The following is an 18,614-nucleotide window of genomic DNA, read 5'->3' as shown; positions in this document are numbered from 1 at the left end:
AGAAACAAAACCGTGAGGGCGTGGTCGGGGCCCAAAGCTGACAATATCATGCTACGGTGGTGGAGCGGGCCTGGGAAATGATCCGCCCCAGGCCGAGATGTGACAAATGGTATCAGAGCCTAACCCTGGCCGTGTTGTGCCGACGAGGACGTCGGGCCCTTAAGGGGGGTGGATTGTGACATCCCACATCGCATAGGGGAGTGATCTTTAAATGTATATTCTCATCCCTACCTAGCACGAGGCCTTTTGGGAGCTTACTGGCTTCGGGTTCTGTAGGAACTCCGAAATTAAGCGAGAAGGTGGCCAGAGCACTCCCATGATGGGTGACCCACTAGGAAGTTGCTCGTGAGTTCCTAGAAACAAAACCGTGAGGGCGTGGTCGAGGCCCAAAGCGGACAATATCGTGCTACGGTGGTGGAGCGAGCTCGGGAAGTGATCCGCCCGGGGTCGGGATGTGACATTTCCTCTTCCATTCCCAGTCAAATTTTATAGGATTTGAGCTTGAATTCGAGTAGAATGAAACTGTGGGTTCCGAGGGTGCCATGGCAAAATCCGATGATCGTGAAGGTAATCCAGCAAATTTATATCCCCACTAGACTCCCTTAGAACCCAGAAACAAATCCCAATCAGTGGTGGAGGTGTCGGAACACGTTTGGAGGTCGAATCGAATCACACCCAATTCTAGGGTTCCGATGGGTTTTGATGAAATTGAAGCCTTTCCAGGCCAAATTGGCCTTGGTCACAGGTATGAAAGTTGTTCTAATCATTGAGATCTTCTTCAAATCTGCAAATTTTGGTAATTTTTAGAGATAGTTGATTTTTTCGGCGAGTCGGGGCGGCCAACCGCTACCCACGGCAGCTCGTGCTGCGGCGCGTGGCCAGAGGGCCGCCAATGCTATTTTTAGGCTATATTTAATGCCTTGAATTCAGTTTTGAGAATTGAATGACGTAGATTGATCGTTAGAACCAAAATTCTCTAAGATACGTTAATAGGCCATTATATAAGTCGACGATCCGACCGTTGGATTGTCATCAAACTTTAATAGGTTATTATTCATAATAATTGAGAAATATAGGAACTTAAGGATTGGAAATCCGACATACGGATCTTCTCGAATTGGATTTGTAAGTTCGTAAAATAAAATGTTAACCGCCACTTGGTTTTGGCAATTGGCGGAGATCCGACCGTTGGATTGTTCCGAAACTTTAGTATGTTATTCTAGAAGCATAATGTGGATCCTTGGAAGTTACGGATCAGAGATCTATTTTGCAGATCTTTTGGACCAAATTACGTAGACTCATGTGCGATGTAAGTTATGTATTGTATCAACGAGAATTCTGAGATATGGTTTAATAATTGGTCACAACTGCCAATCATTTGTGACGCCTCGATGTTTGTGCTAGGAAGTTGTAGCGCGGACTCCATGTGAGTGGATCCTTCCTTGCTTATCATATTTTTTATGATTGATAATTCTATAAATGCTTTTAAATAAAACTAAGAAATTTATGCCATGACATATATATATTTATATGTTATGAAATACTATGTAATGGTTAAGTTTAGATTTCATCGTGATATATCCATATGCGTATTACTATAAATGATTATTGCAAACTATGAATGGCTTGATCCTTGTTTAGGGTACGTAGGTAGTCTAACGAGACGTTGGATGCAGCTATATAAGAAATGAGATTATATAATCGAGACAATAGCCTTGATTAAAGAATTGAGCAATGTGAGGGATATTGGTGAAAAATGTGCGTTTTAACTTTATGTTTTGGTGATTAATAGTTAGAACACCGTATTATATAATTAGGAATACTATGAAATGTTTTTATTTTAGATTTCATCCATACGTATATTCTTTGCATATAATTATTGTGAACGCTCTGAAGTGCAAAGGTGAACGCAGGACACACAGGTAAGTTCAGGTAAGTTTAGGTAAGTTCAAGTAAGTATACAGTATTAGTTGAATTGATGGGGTTATAATATGACTACATTTATGTTTAAAACAACTCCGACACTGTCGTACAGGTTGCAATAGTAGGCAACTCCGGCATTGTCGTACAGGTTGCTTATGAGTCGTACATGTTGTATTAGATGCATTCAAAGCTCATAAACCTGCACCTCGGTGTTAGTGCTCCCGCTCGTGGCCAAGGCACAGTCCTTCACGTAATGTTCACCTCCCGTACCATACGCTCACCTTGAATTCAAGGTAGGTGCACAGGCCTGTCGTACAGACCACTACAGGTGGTTCCGACTCGTAGGTGACTCTTCACGTGATCGTAGCACTAGAGCGTATTCATTTACACCCAATCCTGTCGTACAGACCACTACTGTGGTTCCGACTTGTGTGCAGGCGTAGTGCCGTATAGGTCACTAGAGGTGACTTCGGTTTATGTGCTAGCAATGATTAATAAAATATGAGTACAGTCGTACAAGTCACTAGAGGTGACTCTGACTTATATGCTAGCCACGATTGATGAGATATGTGATGAATATGTGATGAGCTAGCATATGTAATGAATAAGAGACAAGCTAGCATATGTGATGAGCTAGCATATGTAACGAATAAGAGATGAGCTAGCATATGTGATGAGTATGTGATGAGCTAGCATATGTAATGAATAAGAGACGAGCTAACATATGTGATGAATATGTGATGAGCTAGCATATGTAATGAATAAGAGACGAGTTAGCATATGTGATGGATATGTGATGAGCTAGTATATGTAATGATTACGTAATGAGCTAGCATATGTAATGAATATGTTATGAACTGGCATATGTGATGAGATGGGTAAGTTGTACAGGTCACCCTAGGTGACTTTGACTTGCATACTAGTATGAGTTATTAATCGCATGGTTAGTTGATATTATTGATGAAATGATGTGTTGTGGCATATTATGAATTTTCTGAAAACTATACAAGTGTTGTAGTGAGGGGTTATAATGTTTTGCATGGTTTCTATTAAAATTTTACTTACAGGGCCACTCACCCTTGTCTTGTTTTCACCCTCCAGGTTTTATTAGCTGAGATTTCTTATTGTCGAAGATTCATGATGATTCTTAGTATTGGAGATTATTTCGAGGGTAAGATTCTTAATTCACTTTTCTGTACTTGCTTATGCTCTAACGTCACATGTGAAGTGGGTTCATTCCCGCTCACCGGTGCACTCTGGTATTTAGGCACTCTTAGGTTTAAATTTATTTACAATCCTCCACATCATCACATTTTATGGCTTCGTCACCTTTTAGGTGTCGGCCATCATAGCTCGATTCGGAGTCCTAGTGGACATTCCGGGTCGGGGTGTGTCAAATGAACAACTAGAAAAATTGGAAATTAAGGCCAACTTGGCCATTCTATGTGCTTCATAATTAGCGGATCAACGAACATGGTGAACTCTAGCAGAATCAAAACCCCAAACTACACTTGGTATGGTATCCTCAATCAATAATCCATTGGAAGAGGAATCACATTTGAGGTTGCCAATAGCTTGAACCACCAGAATAACTTGCGTCCAATTACATTGAGATGCCAGTCGAAGGCCCTCTCGAGCAGCTAGGATCTCAACAGTATTGTGAAATTTTCCGAGCGACAGGCATAGCTACCGGCTCAAAAACTAGTTCTGATTAACACTTGGATGATATAAAAAATTTCTATTTGTTTTTACCGCTCAAAAACTTAAGTAATAAATAATTGCATGAATTTGTTGAAATGATGCTCTAGAACTGCTAAACCGAAATATGGCAGCAATATTTATTTTGATGTTGTAGGTTGGGAATTATTGAGGAGAAAAGCAAATGATGGATCGGTTTACACATATTGTCGACCAATTACGCACCAAATAATTTTGGGAATAACCTGGTCAGAAGGGACTCTAGAATAGCAGAACGTTATAAATAAAATGGAATTAAAAATCATGTCTTTTGACGACTTCCGAATGACAATTTTACCTTTTCATGATCTGTTAAAATTAAAGAGCTTGCACTTAGGTATATGGAGAAAAAGATGATGATGATGGTATCCTTTGTTAAGAGAAAGAAGCTATGATCAACAATACGTGTAAGATAGGATTGTTGGTTTGAGTTTAGATTAGGGTTTGTGGTGTTTTTAGACAGAAAGACTATCTTATAGTTTCAAGTATTGTTTTTTTTTTTTTTTAACAAACGATATTATCTACACTAAGGGCGTGGAGGAGTAGGCTAAGTCTCTTATGAGCGAGCCATAATAATGTGGTTCAAATTCACCTTAAGTAATATGCATGTCTCTTTTTACCCAATTTAATTAATAGTTTAAAAAAATATAAGTTAATTAGTAATAAGGGTAGAGTTTAACAACAGATCATGTTGGCTCAACACTTGATGAAAAGTAATCACAGTAATAGAATAACATTGACTAAGCGGACTCTAGCAATGTACAAAACTAGTAATTTCTCTTACTAAATAGCACTGTTACACGGTTAATGATTAGAGAAATGACTTATGCTCATCTTTTTTCTCTTTCTACACATTGTTGTCTATGTACATTCGTTATTCACCTTTAATTTATCAATCTAATTCCTAAAATAAATAAGATTGTGCATGACGAGTAAAGGGGTGTGTTAAAATCACTCCTCAGTAATTACTCATGAGTTTTTAGTAGGTAAAGTTATAGTAATTAGGGTTTTGATTACTGTTAGATAAAATAACATGTTAAACTACATTAGTGTTTCTTAGAATCTGTTGTTGGCTCAACACATGTTGCAAAGGTAATCACAGATGATAAAGAAAATTTAAAGTTAAATGTGACTTGAAGAAGCAGCTGACTCCAACAAAGAATGGACAAGTCTAGTAAGCTTCTAAAGCTTGGGGAAAAGCAAGAGCAAAGTTGTAAGAGAGCAAGTTCGAGAAGTACAGTTGCCATTAGCTGCAGCTGCTTGCCCAATCCTTATTCTCTGAAACAGAGAGAGAGAGAGAGAGAGAGAGAGAGAGAGAGAGAGAGAGAGAGAGCTAGTTGTGCGCGTTTAATGGAAGAGTAGTGTTGTAGATGTTTGCCTCGAAAAGGAGCTTGCAGTGCACGTGTAAACCAGTACCAAAATATTTTCATGTCTCCATATCCCTAAATATTTCTGATAAAATCTCTCTCTAAAACAAAGGAAAGAAGAAACACATGGAAACTCTCAGGAGCCCATACCTCCTCGTTTCTCCTGGCCTTCTCCTATGTATTTGGCCATTCCTTTCAAATATCAAAGTTTCAAACCCTAAATATTAATCATGCGGCTTCGATTACCAAGTAAATACAGGTTTAGTGATACTTCTTTATACTTTGTTAGAAAATATTTTAAGTTCATATTCTCTTGTTTCTATGAAAAATAATGAGTACTCTATATATCAGTATATAAGTATTGTAATTATGATAAGATATCACAAAACCACATAAAATATAGGTTAACTATAAGAGAATACAAAAGTTTTCTAACAAAGAAGAGATTGATGAACATGTTTAAACTTAATTCTTGATACAAAAATAAGTACTAAAAAACGCATAAGGGTTTGGTTTGAACAGCCTTTTCCTATTCCTAGTAGAGATTAACTAAAATAACAAGCTAGCTTGAAAATAGATTGTTCTTCTTGGATGTTGTTCCTCTTCATATTAAACAAAGCTCTGGCAATAGTACATTTCACTAAACGAAAACTCACCAAGAATAATCCATGAAATATAGTCTTTCAATCAAACATGTAAAACATATGGTACGTAATCTAATCATCGAATATTTTTTTTTTGGTAAAAAAAAACCAACTCGAAAAAAGAAGCAAAACATACTAAAAATCTGAAATGCTGATCGACGACAAACCCAAATTCTTCTTCTATCCATACAGCTCGCTACTACCTAGCTACATAGTCGGTGATGACACATCTTGGTAACATACGTAGGTGATGATGACAAAGCAAATGAACTCTCCTGATGATCTAATAGGGCTGGTCCGGTGGTTAGAATGGCGGGCGGCTGGTAGCCCAGTACGCTGCCTCAGCTGGCAATTCCATGGAATTCAGAAGATTGGGATGCAACCCATGAAAAAGAGGCGCATTTGAGTTCGCAGCTTCAGCCAAAAGTTGTTGGTGCTGCGGTTGTTGCTGCTGCTGGTTCTGATGACCAACCCCGGTTGGAGAACCAACACTTCCACCTCCACCTTGCATTGGCAGTTGACCCTCGTCTTCCTCTAGTGGAAGCCGCTCATATGCCGCGTTGCTAAACGAAGCTGCCATGATGACAACGGGGCCAGATGCAATTAGCGTCCCCACAACGCTTCCCCCTACAACTTGCCCTTGCCCTCCTGCCAGATATATGGTCAAACCAGTCGCGGCAGGTGGGGCTGGTGGGGGAAGAAATGATCCCGCAAGTGATAAGATCTCGAATCGACCGTGCAACGTCACTACGGACCCTGGGGAGGCGGGCTGCCTGAGGGTCACATTCGTGACTGTGCCGGTCCCGCTCATAATGCAGACGCCTCTCTGGCGCCTGCGAGCAAAGGTGGCGACACTCTCCACTATGTCACACCCGTCGGCAATCTCCATGACGTGGGAGCGGAGCGCATTGGCGCTGTCCCGGGTGATGATGATGGGGGGCTTAGGCTTGTTCTTGGATCCGGCAGGTCTCCCTCGGGGCCTTCTCGTCATTTCTGATCCGTCACCACCGGACATGGTGACATTGAGCTCTTTGCCTAATTCGCCTCCATTGCCACCGCTGTCATTGTTGTCCATATCCCGCTCTCTCTTCTGTCCCTTGTTAAGGCCACTGCTTCCTGTTTGCTCGTCTTCGGAATTCTGTTGCTGGTGGAGGAACTGAGGATGCTGCTGCTGGTGATGCAGGTGGAAATCTCTCGTATGGAAAGGAGGGGGAAGGGAATGGGTGTCCATATCGTTAGGCTTAAATTTTCACTACTTGGAAAACAAAATAATCTTATTCTTTCCCTCCAAAAGCACAGAACTGAGAAAATAGCAAGAAATTGAGAATAGAAATGAGTGCAAGCTACCTAGCTAGAACAAGAGCTAAAAAGTTGTCTTGGTAGAAAAATTCAAAAGGACAGAAAGTGGGATGAGAAGCTAGCAAAGAAAAGGTAAAGGAAGACTTGGGCTGTCTCGCTTTTGGGGTTGCTTTTAGTTGTTTACCTTGTTAAGTGAACCACGATTGAGCGGAAAGGATGAGGGAGTTGCTGAGCAGATTTCTGGTGCCACCCACAAAATTGGAGCTGAATTTGGCATGCTGCTGCTTCTTCAGCCTTGACTGTTGAGGGTACAGGGAAATTAAGGTTAATTTTGTGTTGAGGAGGAAGAGGAGGAGATGAGGAGAGAAAATAGGTATGGGGATGGGGGTGGTCTTGGTCTTTGAAGGATCGTGAGGAGAGTGTTGGGTTAGGGTTAGATTGAGATGAGAAATAGAGAGGGGATGGATATGGGTTTGGTTTCGGTAAGAGTAAGACTATGCGCGCTTATGGGCGGTGGAATGGTCCCCACACCCCATCCTTCTCTCTCTAAAACCTCTTTCCCTCTCTCTCTCAAAATTGGTTTGAATTAAGGACAAACCATGGCTCTCAAAGATTTGTAATTCCTTCGTAAAAGATTAGTTGACAATGTTGAGAGTACCAATCTTATATTGAAGAAATGAATGGTTTTTCATGTGTTTATAAGTAATTGAGTTATTCTTGATTTTATGATAAAATCTCAACTTTCTTTATACAAATTACAAAAATTTGTGTTTATGATAGAAGCTATTTATATTGTAATGTAAGGATCATTTCTCTAAAATATTAAAGTACGTTCTTTAATTAATCAACTATAGCAAACAGATAAACAGTTTGTAATGTTTTAAATAATTTTGACTATTCGTTTTTATAAAGTTTGATAACTAAACAATCTCGCAGATGGTGCTTTACTACGATGGCGAAAAGCAATAATAGCTATGCACCCTGGTGCGTGTTTGATCTCCATTAATCCCTCCCCCTAGCATTTAACAATTTAACCCACTCGTTTTGTTCAAAAAAAAAAAAAAAAAAAAAAAAAAACTAAACAGTCTCATATTTTATTATTTTTTTTGCAGAGGTGTTTTTACATAATGATTTTAATATTTCAGGCCGTAAATAGAAGAGGTTTTTGCCGATAATCTTACAATTTAATTCCTGAATTTTAAGTCATTGTCAATTTGTACTATAAACTTTTGTTTTGACCAATTATCCTTAGAATTTTTATAAATAATTATTAACTTCCTACTGTGCGTCAAATTTTCAAATCCATTCTTTTCGTTTATATTTGTCACGTGAACAGCACGTGAAGAACTTAAAAAGGTAAACACGTAGTTTAATACCTGCCATAGATGAGTGGTTGCTATAAAAAAGTCAATATTTAGACTTGCTCCAAGGAGAATTAGGTTCTGGGTTGTAGTGAAGAAAAAAATTGTATTTACTTTTGAATGAGGGAAAATTGGGATCATACTTGGACAAAGTTTTGATGTTGTTAGGTAATCGAAGGGTGAGAGGTAATATTTATTAAAATTTAGATGAATAATTAGCTGAAATAGAAGTTCAAGGTAAAACTTAGTAGAGTGGAACAAGTTTAGAAAATAAATTGGTCGAATTAGTCTTAATTTGTAATAAAAGTTAGTAAATTGAAAACGTAGAGAACCAGCTGTCATATATAATGGGACCATTTTGTCTCCAAGTCTCTCTTGTTTTTTTCTTTTCTTCTTATCAAATTGAATCCCATCGAATCTACTAATGCTGTCAGCACGAGTGTAATTCGAAGTAGAGGAGCCAAGCAATTACTACTAAGTGGTTTAGTGGTTGGGGGTTAATTGTTGACTCGTATTCTACACGGTACGTTTTGAGTTCGATTTTTTATGTTGATGAACCACACGATGGTAACCAGGAACTGAAATGCCTTTATGAGTCTTTTCAGCTCTCTAGCTAAATGATAGATTATCGTGACAAAATCACTGTTAATATTTAAAAAAAGAAAAAAAAAGAAAAAAAAGAGAGGAGACAAGCATATGCAGCTGTCACATTAAAATTGGGCTCTCGTGTGATTACATTGGCGAGAGAGAGAGAGAGAAAGAGAGAGAGAGAGAGAGGGCGTGATTCAATTTTCCATGACCCACATGCACCATTGGTCTGCGAATTCCATCTTTATCTTCTAATTCGTTTAAACCTTAACGCCTTTATTTGGCCACTGTCCACTTGCTTTTGTAATGACAAGTGTCTATTCCCCCGCTGCTTTCGGGTCTCTTTCTGTAAAACTCATCTTCGCCTCTTGGATGTTTACTGATGGTTTCACACATTGACATTGATTGCGTCTTTCTCATACATGACATGATTTTGGTTGAAGACCTTTCTTATCTCTGTGTTACTACAATGATTTACGTGTTGTAACTGGTTATCGTGTAAAGTAATATGTTAAAACGATCACATAACAGTCAAACCTTATCTGTCACAAGAAGAAAAAAAATTAAGACAATCAAACTTGAGATCTTACTATATTGGGAAAAAAACACTATATTAGTGCTATCTCATTTGTTTTTAGAAAATGTAACATCATTTGCCACCCCAAATTGATATAAAAGAATTTGGAGAACTTTCAATAACTTTCGATATTGTTCTTAGTTTGTGCTTAGTGAGTGCCCTTATTGGGTAATATTTTCGATCTTTTGAGTAAGACCTTTGAAGGTTTCAATTGGCCGGGGCGTGTACTTGGGTTTGGCGTAGGGTAATATTAACAATATCAGTAGCCCACTAAAACAGAAAAGAAACAAAACCAAAGACTAGTTAGGGCTAGTTTGAGGTTGCTGTGATGTGAAAAAAAAAATATTATTTTTCAAAGTAGGGGTAAAGCTGCTTCTGTTTTCTGCTGTTTTGGACTTATAATTTTGACAAAAAACACTTTATTTATTTATTTACCAAACATAATTTTGACCCTTGCTTTAAAAAAAAAAAAAAAACTACTTTTCAAATAATTTCAGCGATGTCAAACCAGTCCTTACTTGGCTACGTATTTCTCAATATCTACTTTACAATAGAGGGGTTTAGAATCTCATGAATGTATAAAGAAGAAAGATGCACAACCTTAAATCTAAATATTGGAACAATAAGTAGGAAGAAAAAAAAGATTGATCCCACAGTTTAACTTTCAAGGTGAGCCCAAATTTCATAATATTATAGATAATCGACGATTATGTAACTCCAATGTCATAAATTGATGGTTTGATTGGTCTAGAATGGTAGTTACCTCAAGACACACTCGTAGTCATACGTGGAAGTACAATTACAGGAGCATAAAGCAATAGCCGAACATTGACAAAGTTACGGTTTTTTTTTTTTTTTTTTTTTTTTTTTAAGAGGCACTATAATAGCCCTTCATTTTCAAGGTCTTTTTTTTTTCTTTTTCTGAAAACTCATTTTCAAGGTCTTTGAAGTGACAGAAAAAGTTAGAATGACCAAGAAAGATATATATGATTAATAATTTTTTGAAGATTTAAACCGACAACAATATTTCTATTTTTATTTGAGCAACGAAGTTCTCAATTAAGTTGACGACGTTACACTATTGGAATATTTTAAATAAACTAGAGTACATACAAGATACACCTATGTTAAAATATTTTCTCAACATATCTTCTAAAAACTGTTAGGGTTGTTGCTCCGGATGTTGTTCTCCCAATGTGAAACCAGTTGATTTCGTACTTTTTGAAATTTGCTGATCTCAAATACTCCATCTCCATCATTGTGTATGGGAATATAGAGAGTAAAGAGGAAAAAAAGCATGAACGAAACAATTGTGTGAAATTAGCGAATTTATCCAGTGACAAGGATTTTAGAAATATAACGAGCAATATGTTTACGTGTTTATATCTGTGGCATAGTGGTCTCTCAAGGTGACCTAATTTTATGAAAAAAAAAGAAAAAGAAATAGTGTTACTTATACTGATCTTGTGAGACTGTTTGCCAATCTGAGTTAAAATTGAAATATTGGTCATAAGCTTTGTCTAAAGAGTAAATTGTAGCAATGATACATTAACGGTAATCAAATTGGAGTAATGGTCTCTCAACTAAAAATTCATTAGCATTAGTCCCTCAACTCATCAAAATGTGTAGCTATAGTCATTTTCATCAATTTCGTCAAAATTATGTCAAAATAAGTTATGTTGGAATAACCATTTATATAATTAGGGTCCCTTAACTCATCAAAGTGTGTAATTATGATCATTTTCGTCAACTACGTCAAAATTTTTGTCAAAACGAGTTATGTTGGAAGGACTATTGCTACAATTGGGTTAAAGTTAAGGGACGATTTCTCCAGTTGAATTAAAGTTGAGGGACCATAGCTGCACGTTTTGATGAGTTGAGGGACCAATGATAATGTATTTTTAGTTGAAGGACCATTGCTCCAATTAAATGAAAATTAAGGGACCATAGTTACAATTTACTCTTGTCTTAAAGTTGCACTTGCATATATAGGGCTCACATATTGTCGATAAAAGTCATTTCGTGAGAATTTGTATAAAATCACTACACCACGTGGGTATTATTTAACACATAGTTCACTACATGGGTTACCTTGGGACATCCGCATGACCACATGCATGATATTGTATAATTTGGTCTTTTATGTTTATAGGTAAATCCCACAAATATTTTGGGTTTTGCTTCGTCATTTAAAAGTTCTGGAAGTGCTTTTAAAATAATTAAAAGTGTTTTTAGTGAAAATATTTTCAGACTAATCCTTAGTAAATATGTAAGTGAATCTTTAGAAAAGCATTTGAAATTGATGCGAAAATTAACTTAACACACAAATTAAACCCTCTTATTGACAATTGTAGTAAAGATGTAAGTAAGGATCGTTCTGGACCGGGGATTAGGAGGGATTGCTAATCTACTCCAAACTGACTTTAAAACACAAAACTAGGCTTGAAAACACTTAACTAGACTTAAAGAACTCAAAACAAACTGAAAAGACTCAAAACTAACTAGAATGACTCAAAACAGCTTAAAACAACTAAATAGACTCAAACTAGACACTAGAGAGTGATTTGGACGAAAATTGAATTAAACTTGACTCAAAACACTTAAAAACACAAACTAAAACAGATTCTAACTAATTTGACTCACTAAAGTAAAGGGGATTGGGTTTTGGACGAATTTTAAGTAAAAACAAGTAACTAAAGACTTAAGATAGATTTTGGATGAATTTGGGATAAATGGATGGGTGATCAGCTAGCTAGAGGGTTCTTCTCCACACATGACACACTTGCATACAAAACGATTTCCAGTTGCTTTTCAATAAACCATGAATCTCAACACCCCAAATTAATTAGGTACGCTTAAATTAATCTTCAGATTTTCCTTAAATCATTGAATTGGACTGATAACGCATCGGCAATCCAAATTATTCTTCAAAAGTTCCCTACATGAACAGTATAATAGAGACACAATCAAAGATCATTAAGCTTTATGAAAATCATAAGCATTAACAAAGCATTCGTAACTATGATGAGCATGATACTCGTGCTAGGAATCTACTTAACATGATTGTGACTAGCAACCTTCACTATTTATGAATACAAGTTGATAACGATTAGGTGAAACTCCCTTGCATTCTAGCATCAAATTCATGCATGCAAACTAAGTATGCATCTTTAATCTACAAACAAGAATAAGTTATCAATCAAACATTTAAGTAAATTGCATTCAAGATTTATAGAATCACAAGTGGAAGTAATCTATTCATATTGCAAATATGATCATGGTTTCGAAATTCCCCCTAGCTAAAAGGGGTTTAGCTCCTTATGTTCACAAAACAAAGATACATAAATTTAGACATTGAAAACAAAAGATTGAAAACACCTACGAATGATCCAGCAATCCAAACTTGAATAGCAAGCACTCCAAGGGTCCTCCTTCTTCTCTTTGTTGCGGCACAAGATATGGCTGAAGGTTTAAGTGGTGGTTTGTATGGGAGAATGGCTGAAAGTATGTATGGTGGTGAGTGGATGAATGGAAAGCTGCGGCAAGAAGTGGTTTGATGTGTTTCTGAGGGTTTTGGATGGATGGTGAAAGTGTATGGAAGTGAATGATGATGAATGACTCCTATTGTGTGCAGCAAAGGGGTTTTATTTAAGGTTTTAGGAAATCAAAACCCTAACTTATTTTGGTTAACATAAATTAATTCAAATCCACTAGAAAAAGGGAAATAAAATCAGAATCCTAAGGGAGAAGTCAAAGGGATATGCGGCAAAGGTTTAGGGAAAGGGGAAAGGGTATGTGAAACAAGGAAAAAGGAAAGGAAAGGAAATACCTTGCACGGCAAGGGAAGGAAAAGGGAGGAAAGGTGCGGCACCAACTTGGAATGGGATTTAGGGTTTCTAGAACATTTATTTAAGTGTCCCAAAGTATTTAGGAACCCTTCTTTGTTGCTGGAACTTAGGGAATTTTAAGGATTAGGAAAGGTCAAAACCATAGTAGGAAACCTTGGCTAACATTCCTTCTTTGAGTAGGAATCCTCATTCTTCTAGGAATCCTTCTTTGACTAGGAATCCTTCTTCAACTAGGAATCCTTGCATCTTTAGGTCTGCAATTTCGTCCATCCACCTTCCTCCAATCATATGCTATCCATTCCATGCCCAAAACTGCTCCAAAAGGCACCAAAATGCACTTCTTTACCTCTTTAACCCTTTGGACCTACAAACACACGAAAATGACTTGAAATACTAAATTAACTAAGAAATAACAACATAAATGCACAAGAACAAGCTAACTAAGTCGCATAAATATGCTCCTATCAGAAATTCTTCCTACAAAAAGCATATAATTTGTATTTTTTTTCAGGAAACACTTCAAGTGCTTTTAGAACCTTAAAACATTTTATTTAAAAGCACTTTCAGTCATTTTAAAAACACTTTCAAATGAGTCCTACTCTTTCAAAGTTTTCTTTGAACTACACTACGTTAATCATGTGCTTACTCTACGTTGACTAATAATCGCATGCCATGCCTCCATTTCGAATCATCATATATGATACACTTGTTAAGGTTTCAAGTTGTTTAGACTCCAATGTCACATCGATATTATCTTGAACTTCATAATTAGAGTCTCAATTCAGGTATGAAGCTTAACTTAAAAGTCGTAGTTTAACTTATGTGTATATATATCTAGATGTTGAATAGTCATTAACCTGATGTGGGGCAATTGTATTTGATCTATATTATTCTTAACAAGTTACATTCCAGTACTTTAATCAATTTATTAGAATGTAATACATGGCACATAATATACATAAATCCTCCAACATGTTTTCGTTTGTGTTTTGCAAATAAAAACTATCCAAATGTTTATAAATAACATAAGCAATCAAATCCTAAGTAGCTGATCCGCCAATAGAGTAATAGACAAAGAACAGTAAAATATATAGCAAGATTTTCCATTATATGTATAGATTAGGATCCGGGACACACATTTTTATTACACATTTTGATACTCATTTTGTAGGGCTCACTTCGTAATGTATTTCAACAATCTGAACCATCTATAATGTACTTCATTTATAGATCATTATTGCAAAAGTTTTATAAATCCAAAATCATTAAGTTATTCATTTGAAGTAAAGAAAATAGACGAATACATTACTAAAAAAATACTAAATTTACTCTAACAGTCATATGATTTTGAATTTGAGTAATTTTTTATAAACATGATTTTGAAGTAAGACATAAAGATAGACGGTTTGATCGTTGATAGATTATGAAGTGAACTCCACAAAACGTATGTTAAAATATATGTAAAAAGTGTGCCAAATCTCAACCCTATTATGTATAGAGAAAAATTAATCTTTTAAACCGATTTGAATGTATGGCTACGGCAAAGCATTCGAGACAATAGCATATATAGAGAGGGACAAGGTGTGAAGGGTAAGGGTAATAGTCGGTTGGTGTGGGGAAACAAATAGCAAAATAGCAAAGTATAAGTATTAGCAATAGCCAGTACGGTTTGACCGCAGAATCCAGAGTGTTGGGGGTGTGGGAGTGAGAGCAAAAGACGCGTGGGTGGCGATGACACTCAACAGAAAGAGCCACTGCACGAGCGCCGGAGAGTTTGCTGCCACCACTGCAGCAACCTGCACTGCACACACGAACTTCGATCTCATGTATCTAAAAGAAGCTAGACGCTAGTCGGACAACGGTTTGGGACCTAGCGTCTAGACGGTTAGGCGAAGCTTAGAAAACATATAATTTTATTGGGATACATAAATTACAAAATAAAAGTATTAGAACATACTGAAAACATAGAGAACAAACATTTAATGAGTTTTCATCCAAGTATTCAACAAGTCACTTTTATTTTATTGACAAAATAACATGAAAAAAGAAAGTTGTCAAGTTTATGTCTAAGTGAGAGTCGAGACCTATGCGGGTGCCTAAGCGGGTTTAGCCAGACTAAGAGGATTACGTCTAGGGACTAATTGGGTTGATGATCAGCCGCCTAGTGCCTAGTCGGGATAGACGGAAATTTTAGAACAATGTATATAATATTCTAGATATCCGTATATATTCAATCGATGTCATCCGTCGCCATTGGTCCACCACAACAAAAGTTGAATTCTAACTACCTCCAACACAACACACCAGTTACTCTTTTTTCTTCTTTCTTTCTTGTTACTTTCTTTGTACTTGATGATCACAAACAGAAGCAAAGAAACAAAATTAAGAGGCTAGTCACACTCTGCCCCTCTCGCATGCACTCTTTGGACGCAAACCCATGTAACGAAAGATGCTCTTCGTCGGTCTCTACCTCTCTTTGTGGACCCCACAACCCCAATGATCGATCCTCTTGTTCTTCAACTTTCATTTCCTCCAACCCCTCCAAAGTCCAAAACATGTCAAATAAGACACCCAGGTTGCTCCACACCATATGTCAATTGTCATGTACCAAAATAGTCGTTGAAGTTGCTGCTATTTTATAAAAATAGATATACAAATACAAAGAGGTTGTTATGTTGTCGTCTTAACAGTATAATATTGTCAGACTGTGAAACTAAATAACTAAAAGGTTTGACATTCTAAAATTAGTTAAACTTTATAATATGACAATATAAACATTTATCTCACGACAATATTGTAAAAATAAAACATATTATCATGTTCATATGATTATTCGGTTAATCATCTTTCGTACAATTATATTAATTGTAAGGACGATAATCATATGCAGTTTGATAAGAGCAGACTTACATTTATATGATTAGGTTTTCCATATGATTACCATTCATTTGCGATTTTATTAGGGTTAAAAAATATTGAGCTAGTTTTTATGGGACCACCCAAAGGATAGTACGACAAAACAAATAACAAAAAATTGCTAATTATGTGGATTAGATACTATATGAATTGTTAATTCGTGATAATTAAGTCACATAATTGCTGTGAATATTCGGTTGCAAAAATAGATTTCTAAAATTTTGAGCTAGTTTTTTTGGGCGTCAATGCCTCAAATATGGCATATATATTAGATTATCTAATAAAAGTTTCGGGCATAATCCAAACATAGCCGGATCTTGTTTCTCCTATTCCTTTTTCAATAGTTGACCATTTAAACTTCTTGATTGTTAACGAGTAATACATACCAACGACTACTACATATAATAAGAGAAATATTGGCATGGCCCAAAGGCATGAACATTGTCATTTGACTTTGATTTTAAGAGCTTAAATAGGAACTTAGTGAAATATATGCATGAATTAATTAATGCTAAGAACTCTTTTTATTTTTTTTCCTGAACAACCGATATTATCTACATTAAGAGAGGAGTGAGTTTAGCCTCACAATGGACTAAAACTAAGAACTCTTATCATTAAAATCTTACACGGGTACATGACGACTGCAATATATTGATATTTACTTAGTTTAACAATCATCTATAATCAAAATTACCTTTTACTAGTAATCACTATGCATAAGAAATATATAAATTTATTATGGATAAATTTTTTTATTTTTTTTAAATTTTTCTATTTTCTATTAAACTCGTGTTATATAAGTTTTCTTTACTTTTTTATTTAATGTAAACTAGATGGCCTCAACATACTATGACACATCCCGCCCCGGAATGTCCACTAGGACTCTGAATCGAGTTGTGTTGGCTGACACCTAGAAGGTGACGAAGCCATAAAGTATAGAGATGTGGAAAATATGAATAAATTTAAACCTAAAAGTGTCACAGCCCGTCCCGAAATTTATTTATCGTGGATATGAAATGACGGAATTGCCCTTAAAGGCTATTAAGGTACGTGTGACATGTTGTTTGAATATTGCATACTCTCCTAAATTCTTGGAAAATTTTAAGTGGATTAAAAGTTGTATACAATTTGTGTGGTTAAGGACTTAAAGGAATTTGTATTATGGTTTGTTTTGGGTGGACCACACACACACACGGGACAAGCACTCACCTCGTGCCCTCTCTCTCTTCCCTCTCAGTTCATTCTTCCTTTCTCCCTCTCGAACTCGTACGGACAAGACCCAAAAATCCTCAAATCTTCACGGATTGACGCCAAAAAGGTGAGTTCCTTCATCCTTGCAAGCTTGTGAGTTTATTGGTATCATTTTTAGAACTTAGAACCTTCGAAAACTCCTGAAATCCGAACCCCCAGTTTTCAGTAATGTTCATGTGGACGTGAAATGTGGATTTTTAAGGAATTCTAAGCTTACAGGGAGCTTAGTGAGATCCCGAGGAAGCTCGGAGTACTTAGTTTGAAGGTTTTGGACGTCGGGATCATAGGGTTCGAAGTTGGCCGGTTTTCTTGGATTTTCTCCGATGAGATTTCGTGTGTTTTTGAGCCTTAAAGTAGTGCATCGTGATTCTACATGTTAAGGGCTTTATTTTGGTATAAAATGCATAGACAATGGTTGAGAAATGACGGAGAATAAGGAGATTGAAAAATCTCCAGTTTTTCGGCGTCGGCGAAACCAGTCTGGTGACTGGAGGTAGGGGATGACGCGTGTGGGGGCGCGTGGCAAGTCAAAAAATTATTCTAAAAATACCTCGACGTCCGTGACGTCGAGTAGGTCACTGTGGTATATTCATATACCCAATTTGAGCATCGTATGAGAAGTTATTACGTATTGTTGGTTGTATGCTTTAAATAATGTTTTTATAGTTGTTTCGCATATAGGTGAGACCTATCCCGAGGACGAGTAAGTTCAAGGGTGTCACGGGGGTTACGACCCTTCGACTTACCAGTGAGTGGGCAGTATTTTCTGTATTTACCTATATACTATTGATTTTTCCCAGAAATTGAATTTAAATGAAAGCATGTTTTCAAATGCCATGCATGCATATTATGAAATATATGAATTAGTATTTGATGCATATATGTGAAATGGTGCGGTGGACGCACAGGTGAGTATCAGGTGAGTTTTATGTCGTTCATATGGTGTATTGATGATGTGAATTGTGTTGAGAGCTCATAACCTGCACCCCTGGTGTTAGTGCTTATATTATTCACCTCGCACCACACGCTCACCTTGGATCCAAGTAGGTGCCTGTCGTACAGACCATTAGAGGTGGCTCCGACATGTTGTACAGACCATTAGA

General features: G+C 36.7%; 2 protein-coding genes across 4 annotated transcripts in view; both read right to left on the bottom strand.

Moving 5' to 3' along the window:
* The window catches only part of LOC126626447 (uncharacterized), an 88,613-nt gene that overhangs the window by 8,415 nt on the left and 61,584 nt on the right, over positions 1-18,614 (bottom strand). The window lies entirely within an intron of this gene.
* On the bottom strand, positions 5,595-7,504 carry LOC126626446 (AT-hook motif nuclear-localized protein 26-like). Of its 3 annotated transcripts, none has more exons than XM_050295769.1 (2): positions 7,155-7,504; positions 5,595-6,923 (listed from the first exon to the last, which is right to left on the bottom strand). In XM_050295769.1, exon 2 carries the CDS (start codon positions 6,900-6,902, stop codon positions 5,976-5,978), a length of 927 nt encoding a protein of 308 aa, XP_050151726.1. In that variant the 5' UTR covers positions 6,903-6,923; positions 7,155-7,504; the 3' UTR covers positions 5,595-5,975. The 3 variants fall into 3 exon arrangements, with proteins under 3 accessions (XP_050151726.1, XP_050151725.1, XP_050151728.1); XM_050295768.1 differs by having other exon boundaries at positions 5,595-6,972; positions 7,155-7,503; XM_050295771.1 differs by having other exon boundaries at positions 5,595-6,862; positions 7,155-7,503.

This window comes from Malus sylvestris, chromosome 6 (genome assembly GCF_916048215.2).
Source record: "Malus sylvestris chromosome 6, drMalSylv7.2, whole genome shotgun sequence".
In the NCBI taxonomy this organism is placed as follows: Eukaryota; Viridiplantae; Streptophyta; class Magnoliopsida; order Rosales; family Rosaceae; genus Malus; species Malus sylvestris.
This window is presented reverse-complemented; position numbering and strand designations above follow the sequence as displayed.